The sequence below is a fragment of the Trichomycterus rosablanca genome, chromosome 16, assembly GCF_030014385.1.
Source record: "Trichomycterus rosablanca isolate fTriRos1 chromosome 16, fTriRos1.hap1, whole genome shotgun sequence".
Lineage (NCBI taxonomy): Eukaryota > Metazoa > Chordata > Actinopteri > Siluriformes > Trichomycteridae > Trichomycterus > Trichomycterus rosablanca.
Window position 1 is genome coordinate 9,185,873 of NC_086003.1, and position 17,873 is coordinate 9,203,745.

The window sequence follows — 17,873 nt, forward strand, 5'->3', positions numbered from 1 at the left end:
GGTCAAACCTGGACCACCATGCTGTAAAACGGCTGGCTGCAAAACCCTGGCTGTCTTAAAACTGTAAATGCAACTAAATGTTAATTTTAATAATTTTAATAATTTTTATATGTGCTTACAAATGGTAAATCTAAAATAGATACTACAACCCCAAATCAGAAAAAGTTGGGACAGCATGAAATAAGCACAAAAAAACAGTTTCTTACATTTACTTTCATTTGATTGCAGACAGGATGAACCTTTCATGTTTTTTTTCTGCTTAACTTCATTTCATTTATTAATAAACATCCATTCCTGCATTTCAGGCCTGCAACACATTCCAAAAAAAGTTGGGACAGTAAAGCATTTACCACTTTGTTATGTTGCCATTCCTTTTCACCACATTTAAAAGAGGACACAGCTTCTAGACATGGTTAACATATGGCTTCTTTTTTGCACAGTAAAATTTTAAGTGGCATTTGTGCATGTAACTCTGTATTGTAGTGCTTGACAAAGGTTTGCCAAAGTAATCCCTCACCCATGTGGTTATATCAGCTATTGTTGAGTGGAGGTTCTTGATGCACTGCCGTCTGAGGGATGGAAGATCACAGGCGTTCAGCTTAAGCTTGCGCCCTTGGCCTTTATGCACTGAAATTCCTCCCGATTCCTTGAATCGTTTAATGATATTATGCACTGTAGAGGGGGAAATATGCAAATCCCTTCCAATCTTTCTTTGAGGTACATTGTTTTTAAACAATTCAATCATTTTCTCACACATTTGTTGACAAACTGGAGATCCTCTGATCATCTTTGCTTATCAAAGACTCAAAAGCCTTTCCTGGATGCTGCTTTTGTACCAAACCATGATTACAATCACCTGTTCACATCACCTGTTTAAAATCACGTAATTATTTAGTTTTTTGTTTTTTTTTACCTCATTTCTAGCCCTAAATTGCCCCTGTCTCAACTTTTTTTGGAATGTGTTGCAGGCCTGAAATGCAGGAATGGAGGTATATTAACAAATGAAATTAAGTTGACCAGACAAAACATGAAATATCTTGAGTTCAAACTGTCTGCAGTCAAATAAAAGTCAAAGTAAATGTAAGGCACTCTGTGTTTTTATTTTATTTGCATTTTCTATACTGTCCCAGCTTTTACTGATTTGGGGTTGTATATACACAGGAAGAACAAGTGGTTGAATACCCCCCCCCCCCTTTCCCACTGTAAATATAAGTAGATAGTTTATGTATCTTTGTGTATAATAAGATGACCATATGAGTAATGAAAGAAGACAGAGCAAGTACAGAGACAGTAAGAGAAAGAAGGACAGTGATTAAGAAGATAGCAAAAGAAAGAAATGCTAAATGGGAAATAAATGGGGTTAACTGGTCCTCAGTTTATTAATCTTTTAAAAATGACACTGAAAAGAATGATACTGAACTGGACCATTTAGCCCCATCCTTCATCTACACTCATGTTAAAAGAGCAAGTGATAAATGGATAATGATGCAGGCAAAAAGTGAAAGCACACAAACACACTGACATGCACAAACACACACCATGCATGCGCACATGCGCACACACACTTACCCCGCGCCGCAGACTCCGAAGACAGTGCATTTTGGGCTTGGAGACGATGATGTCGTTGAAGCGGTGCGAGAGGGTCTCCTTGGGTGGTTTGGGGCTCTGGGGGTTGGGGCAGGGATCAAGGGTCACAGTAGAAGGTGAGGGGGGTTCTGGGGGAGGCTGGTGGGGGGCAGGGGACATTAACAGGGACATAAGCTATGTAAGCAAGACGCGCCACCAAGCAGCGGCCGAAAGAGTGAGCAAGAGAGAGGGAGAGAAGATCGGGAAAGCGAGGAAGAGAGCAAGGAGGAGAAAAGACCATGGAAGAAGGAAAAAAATTGGAGAGAAAGAAATTGAGGAAGAAAGAGAGAAAGGTCCACAGAAGGAAAATGGATAGACAGAAATACAGAAAACAAAGGAAAGACATTGTGTCGAAATCCAATGGGAGGATAAAATAAAAGAAAGGGGAACACAAAATTAGAAAAATAAGGCTCCAAAATGTTAGAAACGCAAAAAAACAATAAATAAAATATTCTATTATTTAATCATTAATAAAAAACTAAAGTTAAACCAAATAAAAAAGCCAAGATGATGATGTCTGAGAGAGTTAGTGTATTAAATACAGCAAACTGTTAAGTATGAGTAAAAACAGCCACTACACACACAAACACACAAAAACACACAGCTGGATCCAAACACCTGCATAGAGGCTTCATCAATGCATACCTGGTGCGCTAAAAATGCTTCCTCCATATTATTTTAACAATTCTTGTAGCTACACACATAGACAAGTGCCCAAAAGGCCAGAACATTTACAACATTCATATTTATTGAACTATTCTGTGACTCCCCCAGCCGACACTTTGGATGGAAGCACCCTGGATAGACCAGTGCCACCAGGATTTACAGTCATGTGAAAAAGTTAGGACACCTTTGTCTTTTTGAACATATTTAAACATGTGAAGTTTTCAGCTTTATTTGAACAGTACTGAGAGATGGAGCTTATATAACTAAACAAAAAAAATGAAAAAATTACTTTTAAACACAAGTTGTAAAATGTAATGAACAAAAATGGGAATTTATTGTGAGGAAAAAGACACCCTATGCCCCAATAGCTGGTATTTCCCCCTTTGGCTGAAATAACCTCAATTAGACGTTTCCTATAACCATCTACTAGTCTCTGCCATCAACTGGGAGAAAGTTTTTCCCACTCCTCCACGCAGAATGTATTCAGCTGTGTGAGGTTTGAGGGGTTTCTTGCATGCACAGCCCGTTTCAAATCACCCCACAGCATTCTCAATAGAATTAAGATCCGGGCTTTGACTTGGCCATTCCAGAACTCCAGAAATTCCAGAATTTCTTTCTTTTGAGCCATTCCTTGGTGGATTTACTGTAATGTTTTGGGTCGTTGTCATGTTGCATGGTCCACCTCTGCTTCAGCTTCAGTTTTTGGACAGATGGTCTTACATTTTCCTTAAGCACCCTCTGATAAAGTGAAGAATTCATCGTGGATTCTATAATGGAGAGCTTTCCAGGCCCAAACCATGACATTTCCACCTCCATGCTTCACAGCTGGTATGAGTTCTTGTGCTCAAATGCTGTTTGGTTGGCAGCAAACATGTCTTCTGTTACTGTGCCCAAATAATTCAACTTTGGATTCATCTGTGCAAAGCACATTGTTCCAGAAGTCCTGGTCTTTGTCTAGGTGTTCTCTGGTAAACTTTAGTCTTGCCCTGATGTTTTTTTTTTTACAGCAAGGGTTTCCTTCTTGCTCATCTCCCATGAAAATCAAATGTGTGCAGTCTCTTTCTGATGGTAGATGCATGTACCTTGACATCAACTGTGGCAGCTACCTGTAGGTCCCATGATGACATTGTAGGATTATTAGAGACTTCTTTACGCATCTTGCGGTCTGCTCTTGGGCTGAACTTGCTAGGACGGCCTGACCTGACCATGTTGGCAGTTGTTTTAGACTCTCCACTTGTAAATGATTTTCCGGACAGAGGATTGGCTGATTTCTAATTGTTTTGAGATCTCTTCCCAGACTCATATGCATCTACAACCTTCTTTCTGAAGGCCTCAGAGAGCCCTTTAGATCTCACCATGGTGATAACACTCACTTTAACAATCAAGAGCAAACAAACTAATGTCTGTGTTCAAAATTCCAATGTCCTCGAACGATGGTCTAATCATTACAGCTGATGTGGTGCACTGAATTCTAATTTTAGAACATTTTAAGTAGTAATAAATGTGGTGGTGTCCTTACTTTATCCTGACAATAAATGTACATTTTTACTTGTGTTTAAAATAATTTTTTTCAGTTTTATTTGTTTAGTTATATAAGCTCCATCTCTCAAATGTTCATATGTAACTGTAACTACATATGTAACTGTAACGACTGTAACTGTACCATTTCCTGTGGCCAAGTAGACCCAAACAAGGTCAACAAAATGCCAAATTAGCATAAGACAGCTACTAGAACCACTCACTGTATGACTTGTTGAGAATGACATCACACTTCTCTTACACTTGTAGATCAGCGTCTTTGGCTTTTGCGCCACCAAACCTTTAGAAGGGGCTTATGCTCTACCACAATACAATGCAATCTGTCTATCTGAAGCACCTGTCATTTAAATCCAGTTATCTTTTAATAAAATAATAATAAGTTAACTGCTTGATTCTAAAATGAGGTCTGAGCAAGTTTATTAATTGTTTAATATTTTTTATTTTATTTTGTCACCCACCAGTTTTTAATAGCTCATTTGTTGAGTGGCTCAGTCAAAAACATATACAAAGCCCTATTTGAACAGCATTAGTGCTTCAGGGTAGCGTCTATATTTCTGTGTTCCTTGATTGTTTAACACTTTGGTCAGAGTTGCAGTAAACAAATTCAAAAGTTACTAATTTGTACGTGATTTTAGCTGTTTGTCACCCATGTTAGCAAGGGATCACATTTCTTGATTATTTTACTGAATAATTTTAATTACATTATTGTGTAATATGTAAATTTACACCGACCAGGCATAACACTAATTATCTCTTCATCACGGCACCTGTTAGTGGGTGGGATATATTTGGCAGCAAGTGAACATTTTATCCTCAAAGTTGATGTGTTAGGAGCAGGAAAAATGGGCAAGCGTAAGGATTTGAGAGGGTTAGAAAAAGGCCGAATTGAGATGGCTAGACGACTGGGTCAAAGCATCTCCAAAACTGCGGCTCTTGTGGGGTGTTTCGAGTCTGCAGTGGTCAGTATCTATCAAAAGTGGTCCAAGGAAGGAACAGTGGTCATGGGAGGCCAAGGCTCACTGATGCACGTGGGGAGCAATCCAACAGACGAGCTACTGTAGCTCAAATTGCTGAAGAAGTTAATGCTGGTTCTGATAGAAAGGTGTCAGAACACACAGTGCATCACAGTTTGTTGCGTATGGGGCTGTATAGCTGCAGACCAGTCAGGGTGCCCATGCTGACCCTGTCCACCACCAAAAGCGCCAACAATGGGCACGTGAGCATGGGAACTGGACCACGGAGCAATGGAAGAAGGTGGCCTGGTCTGATGAATTACGTTTTCTTTTACATCACGTGGATGGCCAGGTGCGTGTGCATCGCTTACCTGGGGAACACATGACACCAGGATGCACTATGGGTGGCAAGAAGGCAAGCCGGCGGAGGCAGTGTGATGCTTTGGGCAATGTTCTGCTGGGTAACCTTGGGTCCTGCCATCCATGTGGATGTTACTTTGACATGTACCACCTACCTAAGCATTGTTACAGACCATGTACACCCTTTCATGGCAATGGTATTCCCTGATGGCTGTGACCCCTTTCAGCAGGATAATGCACCCAGCCACAGAGCAAAAATGGTTCAGTAATGGTTTGAGGAGCTTAACAATGAGTTTGAGGTGTTGACTCGGCCTCCAAATTCTCCAGATCTCAATCCAATCGAGCATCTGTGGGATGTGCTGGACAAAGAAGTCCGATCCATGGAGGCCCCACCTCGCAACCTACATAAGTTAAAGGTGCCAGATACCACAGCACACCTTCAGAGGTCTAGTGGAGTCCATGCCTTAATGGGTCAGGGCTGTTTTGGCAGCAAAAGGGGGACCAACACAATATTAGGAAGGTGGTCATAATGTTATGCCTGATTGGTGTACACACCCCATTTCCAGAAAAGTTGGGACATTTTGTAAAATGCAATAAAAAGCTTTTAACAACATAAAAAGATTCCAATGCACATTTTGTAAATATTAAAAAATATAATTTTGCCTGTAAAACAAAAAAAATTGGACCGAGGCATGTTTACTAGTGTGTTACATCACTTCTCCTATAAATTATACTTTTTAATCATTTGGAAACTGAGAATACTAATTATTGCAGTTTTGCAAGTAAAATATTTACCCATATTTGCTGCTTAATGGTCAATGGCTGCTGAACCAAACATTGTCCATAGAAGACAGATATTTTTGTGTCTAAGCTGAAATGTGGACTGACCACAGCACATGTTTCAACTGTCATTTCGACGAGGTTTCAAGATGACCTGGTTCCAGAGAATCTGGCAAAGTTGGAATGGAATTGTGTAATAAAATTTCAGATTGTTATAATTGATTTGGCCATGAAGTTACTTTTATTTATTTTTTTATCACACTTGAATGACGGTTTTTAAACCGGTGCCATTAAAGCACCTGAAAGTCATGCACATTCAGTAATGGTTTCCATTCTTTTTTATATAAGAGAATAGAATGGCTTTATTTGTCATATATACATGTACAGTACAACGAAATTCTTTCTTCGCATATCCCAGCTTATTTGGAAGCTGGGTTCAGAGCACAGCGTCAGCCATTGTATGGCACTCCCTGAAGCAAAGAGGGTTAAGGGCCTTGCTCAAGGGCCCAACAGTGGCTGCATGGCAGAGCTGGGATTTGAACTCTCAACCTTTCAGTTGATAGCCCAAATATCTACCCACTAGGCTATGACTGTCTTGCTCTACAAATGGAGATTTCTCTGGATTTCCCTGAATCTTTTTACAATATTTAGTACCGTAGATGGTGAAAGACCTAAATTATTTGCAAACTTGTGCTTGCTTGAGCCTATAGTGAAGCCTCCCTTTATACCAATCATGAAACCCTTACCCTACCAATTCACCTACTTATGGTGTAATGTTTCAAAACAGTAAAACTTAACTATATGAACTTTTTATTCTTATTTCTAATTCATTTGCCATTACTATTAAACGTCTTTTTTGTACAAAATTTCAAAAGAATTATTAAATCACAAAAACATTTTTTATTGCATTTTACAAACATTTATTGATTTATTAAATGATTTACACTTGTTTTAGAGTTTTTTGGAATTTTAGTAATTAATTTTTTTATATGTGCCTTTTAAGGTACCGAAGGACACAGTACAAATAAAGGAATACAGAAATGGTAGTGGCACTTCATATGTAAAGTGACCAACAAATGGAACTAGCCACTGTGGTCGGGTGCATCCTGTTAACTTTAATTATTCTGGAGCAGGGGTCACCAACACGCTGCCTGCGGGCACCTGGTCGCCCGCAGGGACCACGTGAGTCGCCCACAGGGCATGTTCTAAAATAGCACTAGTGACTATAGAGCTCCGTCTAAAAATTGTATGTGTTGCTGATCTTTTTATATCAATCAACTTACATTGATGTAGATTTGAAAATGACAATAGTGAATATAACATTTTAAAAACAAAAATGTTTTATGTTAATATGAGCTCTGATCTTTTATGGGTGCAGAGTTTATCGTGTGCATAACGCTGAGACAAGCAAGCGTGCGCAGCTACGATGTGGGTTTTACACCGAAAAAATAATAATGAAAAAACATACAAGAAAAGCGAAAGAAACTTAATATTTTCACTATGATTGTGAGGAATGTGGAGAGACATTTCAGTACGTGTCACAAAAACTTTCATGTACATCCCAACACATTGCAGCTTTATTAAAATTGTACATAACTGATAATTTGTACAAACGTGACCGAGTTCATGATTTGTTCTAAAATGTGGCAAAGGAGTTGATAAGCACAAACGGGACATGATTTGAAGATGTGACTATTATTGATTTTCTAAAATGCTACAGAAGTGATTTCCCCCCCCCCCCCCCCAATCTAGTCGTGTCCAATTACCCTGAATGCGTCCTCTATACTGATTCGACCCTTCACCACTGACTGAGGATGCCTCTCAACTGACATACGCCCCCTCCGGCACGTACAGTCAGTACAGACTGCATTTTTCACCTGCACGAGTCGAGTTCATACACTTGACGAGCACTGTGTATGGAGGGCCACACCCCCATCAGCATTATTTCTCAGCCCTGTGCAGGCGCCGTCAGTCAGCCAGAAGGGGTCACAGTTGCACCAGTTATGAGGACCTATGATCCGACTTTCTTACCCTGTAACCCTGAACAACAGCCAATCGTTGTTCGTGCAGCCGCCCAGCCCAGTCGGCAAGACAGAGCTGAGATTCGATACGATGTATTCGAAACCTCAACTCTGGTGCGCTAGCGTACTTTACCGCTGCGCCACCTGAGCGGCAGAAGTGATCATTTGTAAATAATAAAAAAAGGGTGTGATTTTGATCAAAATGCTACAGATATGCTCATTAATACAAAACTGTCAAGAAAGATATTTACAAAAATATTAGAGATGTGATAACTCTGACTTTCAAATATTGAAACAGATTTAGATTAATAGAGATAAATAATGTTACATGTTTAAACATGTGTTTCCTACCATGGTAAATCGTTGTTAATAATTTTTCTGAGAAATCATTAAATATGATCAGCCAGTCTCTTCATATATATGAATATTTATAATAATAATAATATTAATAATAATAAAATAATATCATTAAAGGTAAACCGTGCATCTTTATGTTATTCAAGAAGTTTGTATCAAACAAGCAGCACATTATTCAGTACCCTTAAAGAAGCTCTCGGTCTCGAAAAGGTTGGTGACCCCTGTTCTAGAGATTGTTCTACACAATGTCTAAAACTGAATTTGAGTCCATTTGTGCAATTCGATTGCATACATTTAATTGGATATAGACTGTAAAAACACACCTGAGTCTGTAAGTCGCACAGTTAGACCAAACACACTACCTGCATTGCACATTAAGCCCAAATAAAAAAGACTGGTTCTAGGTCAGCTTTCTTTTTCACTCTCACTTTTACACCATCTATTCCTAATTTCTCAACTCTGTCTTTATCTCTCCAGTGTCATTAGTGTGAGGCCCATTACGCTAATGAGGTCTTAATGAAGTCTTGCTTTGGGAGAAGTTCTGCACATATCTAGATTTATCCTTAACACGTTTAACACAGAGACACTCATACACCATCACTGTGTATTAAACACACACACAGACACACACACACACATACATACATACACAACCCTCCACAGAAATTCCATCTATGTAAATGTAAGTGAATTGGTTACCAAAATGAGCTTTATTTGAACCTGACTCTTTAAAGGTCTTTTTAAAGGTATTTCCTGTAAACACAAAGTGTAGGACTGGACTACACCCTAGACAGGGCACCAGGCTATTCCAAGGCATTACGCATTGCCACATTTACTTTAGTGTGTCCTAAAAACCCACTTGGATATGGGTGGGATGTAACTCAGATCTCTAGGATCTCAGGGCTGCTGCACTACGATGCCCCCTTATAAACATGTAGACAAACAAATTTAAATGATTTAATTTGGTTAAACCAGTTTTCTAAGACGCCCAGGTGGGGCAGTGGGATATTTCGCTAGTGCACCAGCACTGGGTTCCACTACCGACTGGCTTTGCACTCTTGGCCACTAGTATGTGTGGTAAAAGACTGGACTAAAAAGGGTGGGGGTCTTCGATGCTCTGTCTGGACCCTGGTTAGTAGCCCAAAGTGCCTGTACAGAAGTGCAGGAATTAGGAGATCAGAGTGTGACTCTCCACAAGCAAGACTGGCCTCATGCGTGAATCCACCTAAGTATGGTGGAATAAAAGGAGTCTGTGGACTGTGCCGACCCCTGGGGTCCCCAGCTGCAGAAGACTAATTAACTAGGCTAAATTGGGGAAAAAAAAGTTTTCTGTGTCACCAACAAAACACGCTAAGTTAAGTTTAATAACTTCACTTCAGAGCTTGGTTGATCAATTTTCAATAAAAATATTATTTTAATTTTCTTTCAAATAATCCAGACTTAATAATTTGAATGTAGATGCTGTATATACCAAGTATTTCACTTATTACAGTTACTATAGAATAGCATAGAACAGAACACCTTTATTTGTCATACATACATATACATGTGTACAGTAAAATGAAATCTGGAGGTTGCATTGTATGGCGCTACTGGAGCAGACAGGGTTAAAAGCCTTGCTCAAGGGATCAACAGTGGCTGCATGGCAAAACACACAATCTTCCAATTAATAGGTGTGTATGGACGCCAAATACTAGAATGCAAAATGGCAAAGCTTCTGCTCAAAACAAGAAAACTAGCGTTGTTAGCATTATTACTATATTAGCTGGATGTACAGTGCATCCGGAAAGTATTCGCAGCGCTTCACTTTTTCCACATTTTGTTATGTAACAGCCTTGTTCCACACACACACACAAAACCCCATGATGACAAAGTGAAAAAAAGTTTGTTTGAAATGTTTACAAATGTATTAAAAATTTTACACAAAAATATAACATGTACATAAGTATTCACATCCTTTGCTCAATACTTTGTTGAAGCACCTTTGGCAGCAATTACAGCATTAAGTCTTTTTGAGTATGATGCTACAAGCTTGGCACACCTATTTTTGGGCAGTTTCTCCCATTCTTCTTTGCAAAACCTCTCAAGCTCTATCAGCCATATTTAGATCTCTCCAGAGATGTTCAATCAGGTTTAAGTCTGGGCTCTAGCTGGGCCACTGAAAGACATTCACAGAGTTGTCCCGAAGCCACTCCTTTGTTATCTTGGCTGTGTACTTCGGGTCGTTGTCATTTTGGAAGGTAAACATTTGCCCCAGTCTGAGGTCTGGAGCAGGCTTTCTTCAAGGATCTCGGTGTACTTAGCTGCGTTCATCTTTCCTTCTATCAGGACTAGTTGCCCCGGTCCCGCTGCTAAAAAACATCCCCACATCATGATGCTGCCACAGCCATGCTACACTGTAGGGATGGCATTAGACAGGTGATGAGCGATGTCTGGTTTCCTCCAGACATGATGCTTGGTATTCAGGCCAAAAAGTTCAATTTTGGTTTCATCGGAACAGAGAATCTTGTTTCCCATGGTTTGAGAGTTCTCTAGGTGCCTTTTGGCAAACTCCAGACGAGTTGTCATGTGCCTTTTACTGAGGAGTGGCTTCTGTCTGGCCACTCTACCATACAGGCCTGATTGGTGGAGTGCTGACTGGATGGTTGATCTTCTGATAGGTTCTCCCATCTCCACAAGGATACACTGGAGCTTTGTCAGAGTGACTCTTGGGTTCCTGCTCACCTCCCTGACTACGGCCTGGTGGTTCCAAACTTCTTCCATTTACGGATGATGGAGGCCACTGTGCTCATTGGGACCTTCAATGCTGCAGAACATTTTCTGTACTCTTCTCCAGATCTGTGCCTCGATACAATCCTGAGGTCTACAGACAATTCCTTGGACTTCATGGCTTGGTTTGTGCTCCGACATGCACTGTCTACTATGGGACCTTATATAAACAGATGTGTGCCTTTCCAAATCATGTCCAATCAACTGAATTTACCACAGGTGGACTCCAATGAAGTTGTAGAAACATCTGAAGGATGATCAGGATGCACCTGAGCTTAATTTTAAGTGTGATGGCAAAGGCTGTGAATACTTATGTACATGTTATATTTTTAATAAATTTACAAAAATTTCAAACAAACTTTTTTCACTTTGTCATCATGGGGTATTGTGTGTGTGTGTGTGTGTGCATAGAATTTTTAGGGAAAAAATTAATTTAATCCATTTTGGAATAAGGCTGTAACATAACAAAATGTGGAAAAAGTGAAGCGCTGTGAATACTTTGCAGATGCACTGTATCTATGTATCTATGTAGCTAATAAAGACAGACCTAACTGAATGAAAGTGCAGCTTTAACATCTCACACCGCTAATGATAAATATAAACTGAGCTTAAACTTGGTAAAAAGGTGGCTATGAAAGCGATAAGTCTAAGCTATACTTTTGGCACTGGAATGTCATTGATTTGAATATTGTATATACGTGTGGGGTTTGAAATATCAGTTGGATGATTACTGTTGATCAGTTGCTTGGTAATAAAATAATCTGCATATTAAATAAAGCCTCTTCCTCAGTGAAATATAATTAACATGAGACCACTACAAGGGTGAATAGAAACAAAAACTGTGTTTAAAAGTGTGTCGGAAATTCCTTCATGATATATACTGAGATGGATATGGCTTCGGATTAGTATCAGTATCAGCACAAACCTAGGACACATCTATAACACATACACAGTACACACACACAAGGCAAAGATGAACACACTCACATTGTCCAAGTTATTGAGTATAGTGCTGGTGGGTGTGGTTTAGACCGAGCATGCTGAGTTACAGATAAATCCCTGCTATAGCACAGTTCAGAAGGGTCAAGACTCAAAGGTCATTCACAGCTAGACACAAATGACGGATGTGGAAAAGAAAAGGAAAGTGTTGAAACTGTACAACAGGAAGGATGATGGTTAAAGGGACCTCATTTGTCCTGGAGGTCAGGTATAAGATTTCAGGGTCACGGAACACGAATCCTGGATGAAAGGTCAAAAGTTACAGCTTGCTGGCAGTGCATTAGTTTGTTAGCTCACCAACGATTAAGTCATGAGAAATGTAAAAGGGTAAACGCAGGAAGAGGACATGAAGATGGTTGCAAACAAATAACAACTTAAGCTATGCTACCTACATCACGTTTCTAATAAACTACCTACACTACATCAAACACTCGGAGAAATAAAAACACACTCAGAGAAATAAATATCAGAATATCAGTGATGCACTTATTTAAATGCACCCCTCCGAATGTTATTGATTTGTGTTGATTTATTTACTGATGTTTTATGTTCACTGACGATCTCTAAATATCAATACATGTTAAATATTATTTCTCATTACATTAAATTAATTCAACTTAAATACTTTGATCAACTACTCAACAAAGTGGGGTAAATATGAGTGAAATTTATTTGGGTGGGTGTGTGTTACCTTGTTCTTTTTAAAGGGCCAGAGTTTGCTTTTGCTCTTGCCGGGTTTCTCCGTCTTGGGATCAGAGCGCGAGTTGGTCAAGCTGGTTTCAGACACTGTCCTCTTCATTGGCTGACTAAAGTCTTCAAACTCTACATCACCAGGAGGCTCAAACCCTGATTTATACGACTCCACCACCTGTGCTGAGTCCTGAAACACACATAGAATTGAAAGCCTTTATTTGTCATATAAACATACAGGTGTACAATACAATAAAAATGTTTGTCCACATATCCCAGCTCAATTGACAGCTGGGGTCAGAGCGCAGGGTTAGCCATTGTATGGCGCCCCTGGAGCCGAGAGGGTTAAATACATGGCAGAGCTGGGATTCAAACTCTTAACCTTTTGATTGATAGCCCAAAGCTCTACCCACTAGGCTACCACCGTCCAAGAATTTATGTGGTTTAATATTCAGCCTTTATTCAGCTAAAACTTCCAATACATTCAGATGAAAACAAGTCATGTGATGTCAGATCAATAGCTGGGTGTTCGTAGGTAGCAGGAAAAGAGACTCCATTAGCAGAACCCATAGCTATACTGACTCCATTAGCTTAGCTCAGATGCTCCCCAGGGGGTATCAGTGTGAAGGTGTATGCCTGCTATTCTCGTGTTAGTGTGTATGTGTGAAGCCAAGGTATCTCACACTGCATACATCATTTGTAAATCATAAGAAATGCACATAGGAGCGGCCCTCCTAACCCTGTTTCTGGCAACACTTAAAAAGTGTACCCGAGACACTCTGTTTTGGGCGGCACAATGGCTTGGTGTGTAGCACTATCACCTACAGCAAGAAGGTCCTGGGTTTGATTCCCAGGTAGAGCAGTACGGGTTCTTTCTGTGTGGAGTTTGCATGTTCTTCCTGTGTCAGCGTGGTTTTCGTCTGGGTGCTCTGGTTTCCTCCTTCATTATTTGCAATCTTATTTTAAGAAATGTTTTTTTTGTTATGGTTGATAATTCTCGTATTAAGTTTGGCACAAAGTGACCCATCTTTGACAGCAAACTCTAGACCTTTGGTGAATCCTCCTTTTATACCCACATGATTCCCTCACCAATACACCTGCATGTGAAGGGCAAAATCTGTACCCACAGTTTAGTAATCCGTACTCTCAGTTTATAAACAGTACCCATGGATTTGTAAAGTGTACCCACAATTTAGCAAAACTGTACCCACAATTTAGCAAAACTGGATTAGTAAACTGGATTAGTAAACCGTACCCACTGTGTCACCAATTCTAAGGTTTTTATGGTGGTTATAGCGGACTAACATTAATAATGTATTTATATAAATATAAATACATGTTTCATCAAAAACCAATCGGGCATGACATGGGTATGACCACCTTCCTAATATTGTGTTGGTCCCTTTTGCTGCCAAAACAGCCCTGACCCATTGATGCATGGACTCCACTAGACCCCTGAAGGTGTGCTGTGGTATCTGGTACCAAGATGTTAGAAGCAGATCCTTTAACTCCTGTAAGCTTTGAGGCCCATTGTTGGCGCTTTCGGCGGTAGACAGGGGTCAGCATGGGTACCCTGATTGGTCTGCGGCTATGCAGCCCTATACGCAACAAACTGCAATGCACTGTGTATTCTGACACCTTTCTATCAGAACAAGCATTAACTTCTTCAGCAATTTGAGGTACAGTAGCTCGTCTGTTGGATGGAACCACATAGGCCAGCTTTCGCTCCCCACGTGCATCAATGAGCCTTGGCCGCCCATGACCCTGTCACCGGTTTACCGCTGTTCCTTCCTTGGACCACTTTCGATAGATACTGACCACTCCAGACCGGGAACACCCCACAAGAGCTGCAGTTTTGGAGATGCTCTGACCCACTCGTCTAGCCATCAAAATTTGGCCCTTGTCAAACTCGCTGAAATCCTTACGCTTGTCCATTTTTCCTGCTTCTAACACATCAACTTTGAGGATAAAATGTTCACTTGTTGTCTAACAGGTGCCGTGATGGTTGGTGTATGTGGCCACGGAACCAGCTGTTTATGAAGGTCACGGATTTTAAATCTGAGAGTACGATTTACAAAACCGTGAGCACTGTTGAGGGTACAGTTTACAAACTGAGAGTACAGATTACTAAACCGTGGGTACAGATTTTGGGTACAGATTCTTTTTCTCATTAGTGACCCGTAAGAGGCTCCATAGAAATGTTTCAGAACTTAAACATTCCACAAATTTTTCATTATTATTTTGCCTCGTCTCAAATTTTTTGGACATTGAATCCTAAAAATGTTTTAATTTACAAAATACAATGAAGTGGATCAGTAAAAAATCTTTTCTTTCTGCTTTTATCAGTTAAATAAAGATTTAAAGAATTAACAAATTCAAGAGTCTTCTTTTTACTTCATTTTATTCCAGCTTCTCTGGAAATAAGGTTTGTAAATAGAATGTGGTTATTTTCTAATTTAACATTCTATAAAGTATGTAGCATGTGATTTCAGGCCACATGCAAGTATTATGTGCTGTTCTGTTATTGAAAACCTGCTTTTGTAAGCCACTATGTTTTTTTGCCTTGAAGACATTCTTGTTAGCTGTTGTTCAGGAATACCCTCTGGACAGGATGCTGGTCTATCACTGAGAAAAATAGCATACCCAAAGGAAATGGAGACATGTATGTCCAAATAATATGTTCATTTGTATGTGTGTGTCAAAATGTATGTATTTGTGTATTTAGACCGTATGACTCACAGCCTTGGGCTCAATGCTCTCAGCCGCTTTGGTGATGCCATCGAGGCATTTTCCCACTATTGGCAGAACCTGTCTATCCAGCTCAGCGAAAGTCTTCATGGACTCGCCAACTCTCTCGATCCTCTTCTCTTCCATTAACTGGATCTTCTGCTCACACACACACACACATGAATGGAGGGCATTATTTTCTGACCTTTTGCTAAATACAGACCCCATAAATACAATTTGAAATAGAATCTTTATGACTTTAAACATTACAACTTTATAAACACCATATAATAATTTATATACAAATTATTATCTAAATTATTAAATAAGAAAGAACTGAGTGTGGAATCTAATGATGGTGTGTAGTGGACATGTTATTGTGCAAGTGACCTTTTTACATGTAAATCAGATTTTTATTTACTAATAAAATCACATAAATGCCTAATAATAAACAGGAATTTCTTTATTTCCTTCTGGATCATGCACTTACTTTCTAAACCTCATAGTCTAATCATGGTCAGGGGAGGGGGTTGGAGCCTATCCCAGCTCTCAACGGGCACAAGACACACAGAAACACCCTGGACAGAGCACCAGTCCATCACAGGGCAGACAAACACGCTCACCTAAGGGCAATTTTAGTATCTCCAATCAACCTGACTGCATGTCCAGAAACCGGAGCACCTGGAGGAAACCCACTGAGACACAGAGAGAACCTACCTGGGAATTGAACCCAGGACCGTCCTGCTGTGAGGCAACAGTGCTACCCACCGAGCCACCGTGCCACCCCTGGTTAATACAGCTTCTTAAAAGTAATTGACATTTACATTAAAATTTTTGGCATTATTAGACACCTTTATCCAAAGCGACTTACATTACAGTATACAGTCTGAGCCATTAAGGATTTAGGGCCTTGCTCAAGGGCCTAACAGCAGCAACCTGGCAGTGGAGGGGCTTGAGCCAGTGACCTTCTTGAACCAGTACCTTAACAGCTTAACCACTAGGCTAATTTACTTTTGCAAAACATGCAGGTTTACAGATAAATGGGCACTGCCATGTGCATTTTTTCTGAGGGAAAGGGGGTAAGGTCCTAATGTATTGGCTCATCATTGTATAAAATACCAATGTACAACACTAAGGGACCAATGTACAACACTAAGGGATTTAAACAGAAATAAATGCTTACCTCAAGGATGTGATTTAATTACACTTAAGGTGTTCTGTATTTAGTGGCCTGTTACACCAATCCATAAGAATAAAGAACTTTTGGTGTTTGATGTGAGATGTTCACTCAGTAAATGCCAGACTCTCCTATGTCAACCTCTGTCCATGTGTGTGTATGTGTCTGTTTTATGTGTGTGTGTGTGTGTGTTTGTATGTATACCTGGAAGATATTTGGAATAAGAGTGTAGTAATGTTCGGTCTGTTCCTGGTTAAATTTCTGCAGGTAATTGGCATACTCATTTCTGCTGTCGGATGCCAAGTGGTGTCTCAGTTGAGCTTGCTGTCTCGCCTAGAAAAAATGAGGAAAGAAAACAGTGTGTTAGTTTTATAATAACACATTTAAAAAAAAATATTTGGTCAATTTTTACAAATTTTCCCCCAGTTTTCACCCAAATCTAATCAGAGAAGAGTCACGACTGTCACATGCCCCCGTGACACATGTGCGGTGCCGACTGCTTCTTTTCACCTGCACGAGGCGAGCTCATACGGAGATCAGTTTCGAGTACTGAGAGTCATGTACTGATCAGCCAGATTTCTCTTTTAACTGCGTATTAAAAATGTCCCAACTTTTTTGATCTATTATAAGTTGGTACTTACACTGATCGGCCATAACATTAAAACCACTCACTGTCCATTTTATCAGCTCCACAGCTCAGGACCCCCACAGGACCACCACAGAGTAGGCATTATTTTGGGTATCATTCTCAGTGACACTGACATGGTGGTGGTGTTAGTGTGTGTTGTGCTGGTATGAATGGATCAGACACAGCAGCGCTGCTGGAGTTTTTAAATACCGTGTCCACTCTATTAGACACTCCTACCTAGTTGGTCCATCTTGTAGATGTAAAGTCAGAGACGATCGCTCATCTATTGCTGCTGTTTAAGTTGGTCATTTTCCAGACCTTAATTTGTGGTCACAGGACACTGCCCACGGGGCGCTGTTGGCTGGATGTTTTTGGTACCAGTCCAGGTGAAAGTCCAGCAGTGACAGTGAGGTGTTTAAAAACTCCATCAGCACTGCTGTGTCTGATTCACTCATACCAGCACAACACACACTAACACACCACCACCATGTCAGTGTCACTGCAGTGCTGAGAATGATCCACCACCTAAATAATACCTACTCTGTGGTGGTCCTGGGAGAGTCCAGACTAGGGATGCATCA

The 17,873-nt window shown here is 40.2% G+C and overlaps 1 protein-coding gene across 2 annotated transcripts in view; it reads right to left on the reverse strand.

The window, feature by feature from the left end:
• The window catches only part of LOC134330175 (formin-binding protein 1), a 173,276-nt gene that overhangs the window by 34,659 nt on the left and 120,744 nt on the right, over positions 1–17,873 (reverse strand). The window contains exons 7-10 of one of the 2 annotated variants that reach the window (XM_063011187.1): positions 16,869–16,997; positions 15,500–15,646; positions 12,762–12,950; positions 1,570–1,761 (exon numbers count right to left, since the gene is read on the reverse strand). In XM_063011187.1, coding sequence (XP_062867257.1) covers positions 1,570–1,761; positions 12,762–12,950; positions 15,500–15,646; positions 16,869–16,997 — 657 coding nt within the window. The remainder of the gene's footprint in view (positions 1–1,569; positions 1,762–12,761; positions 12,951–15,499; positions 15,647–16,868; positions 16,998–17,873) is intronic. The other variant, XM_063011186.1, reaches the window with a different exon arrangement.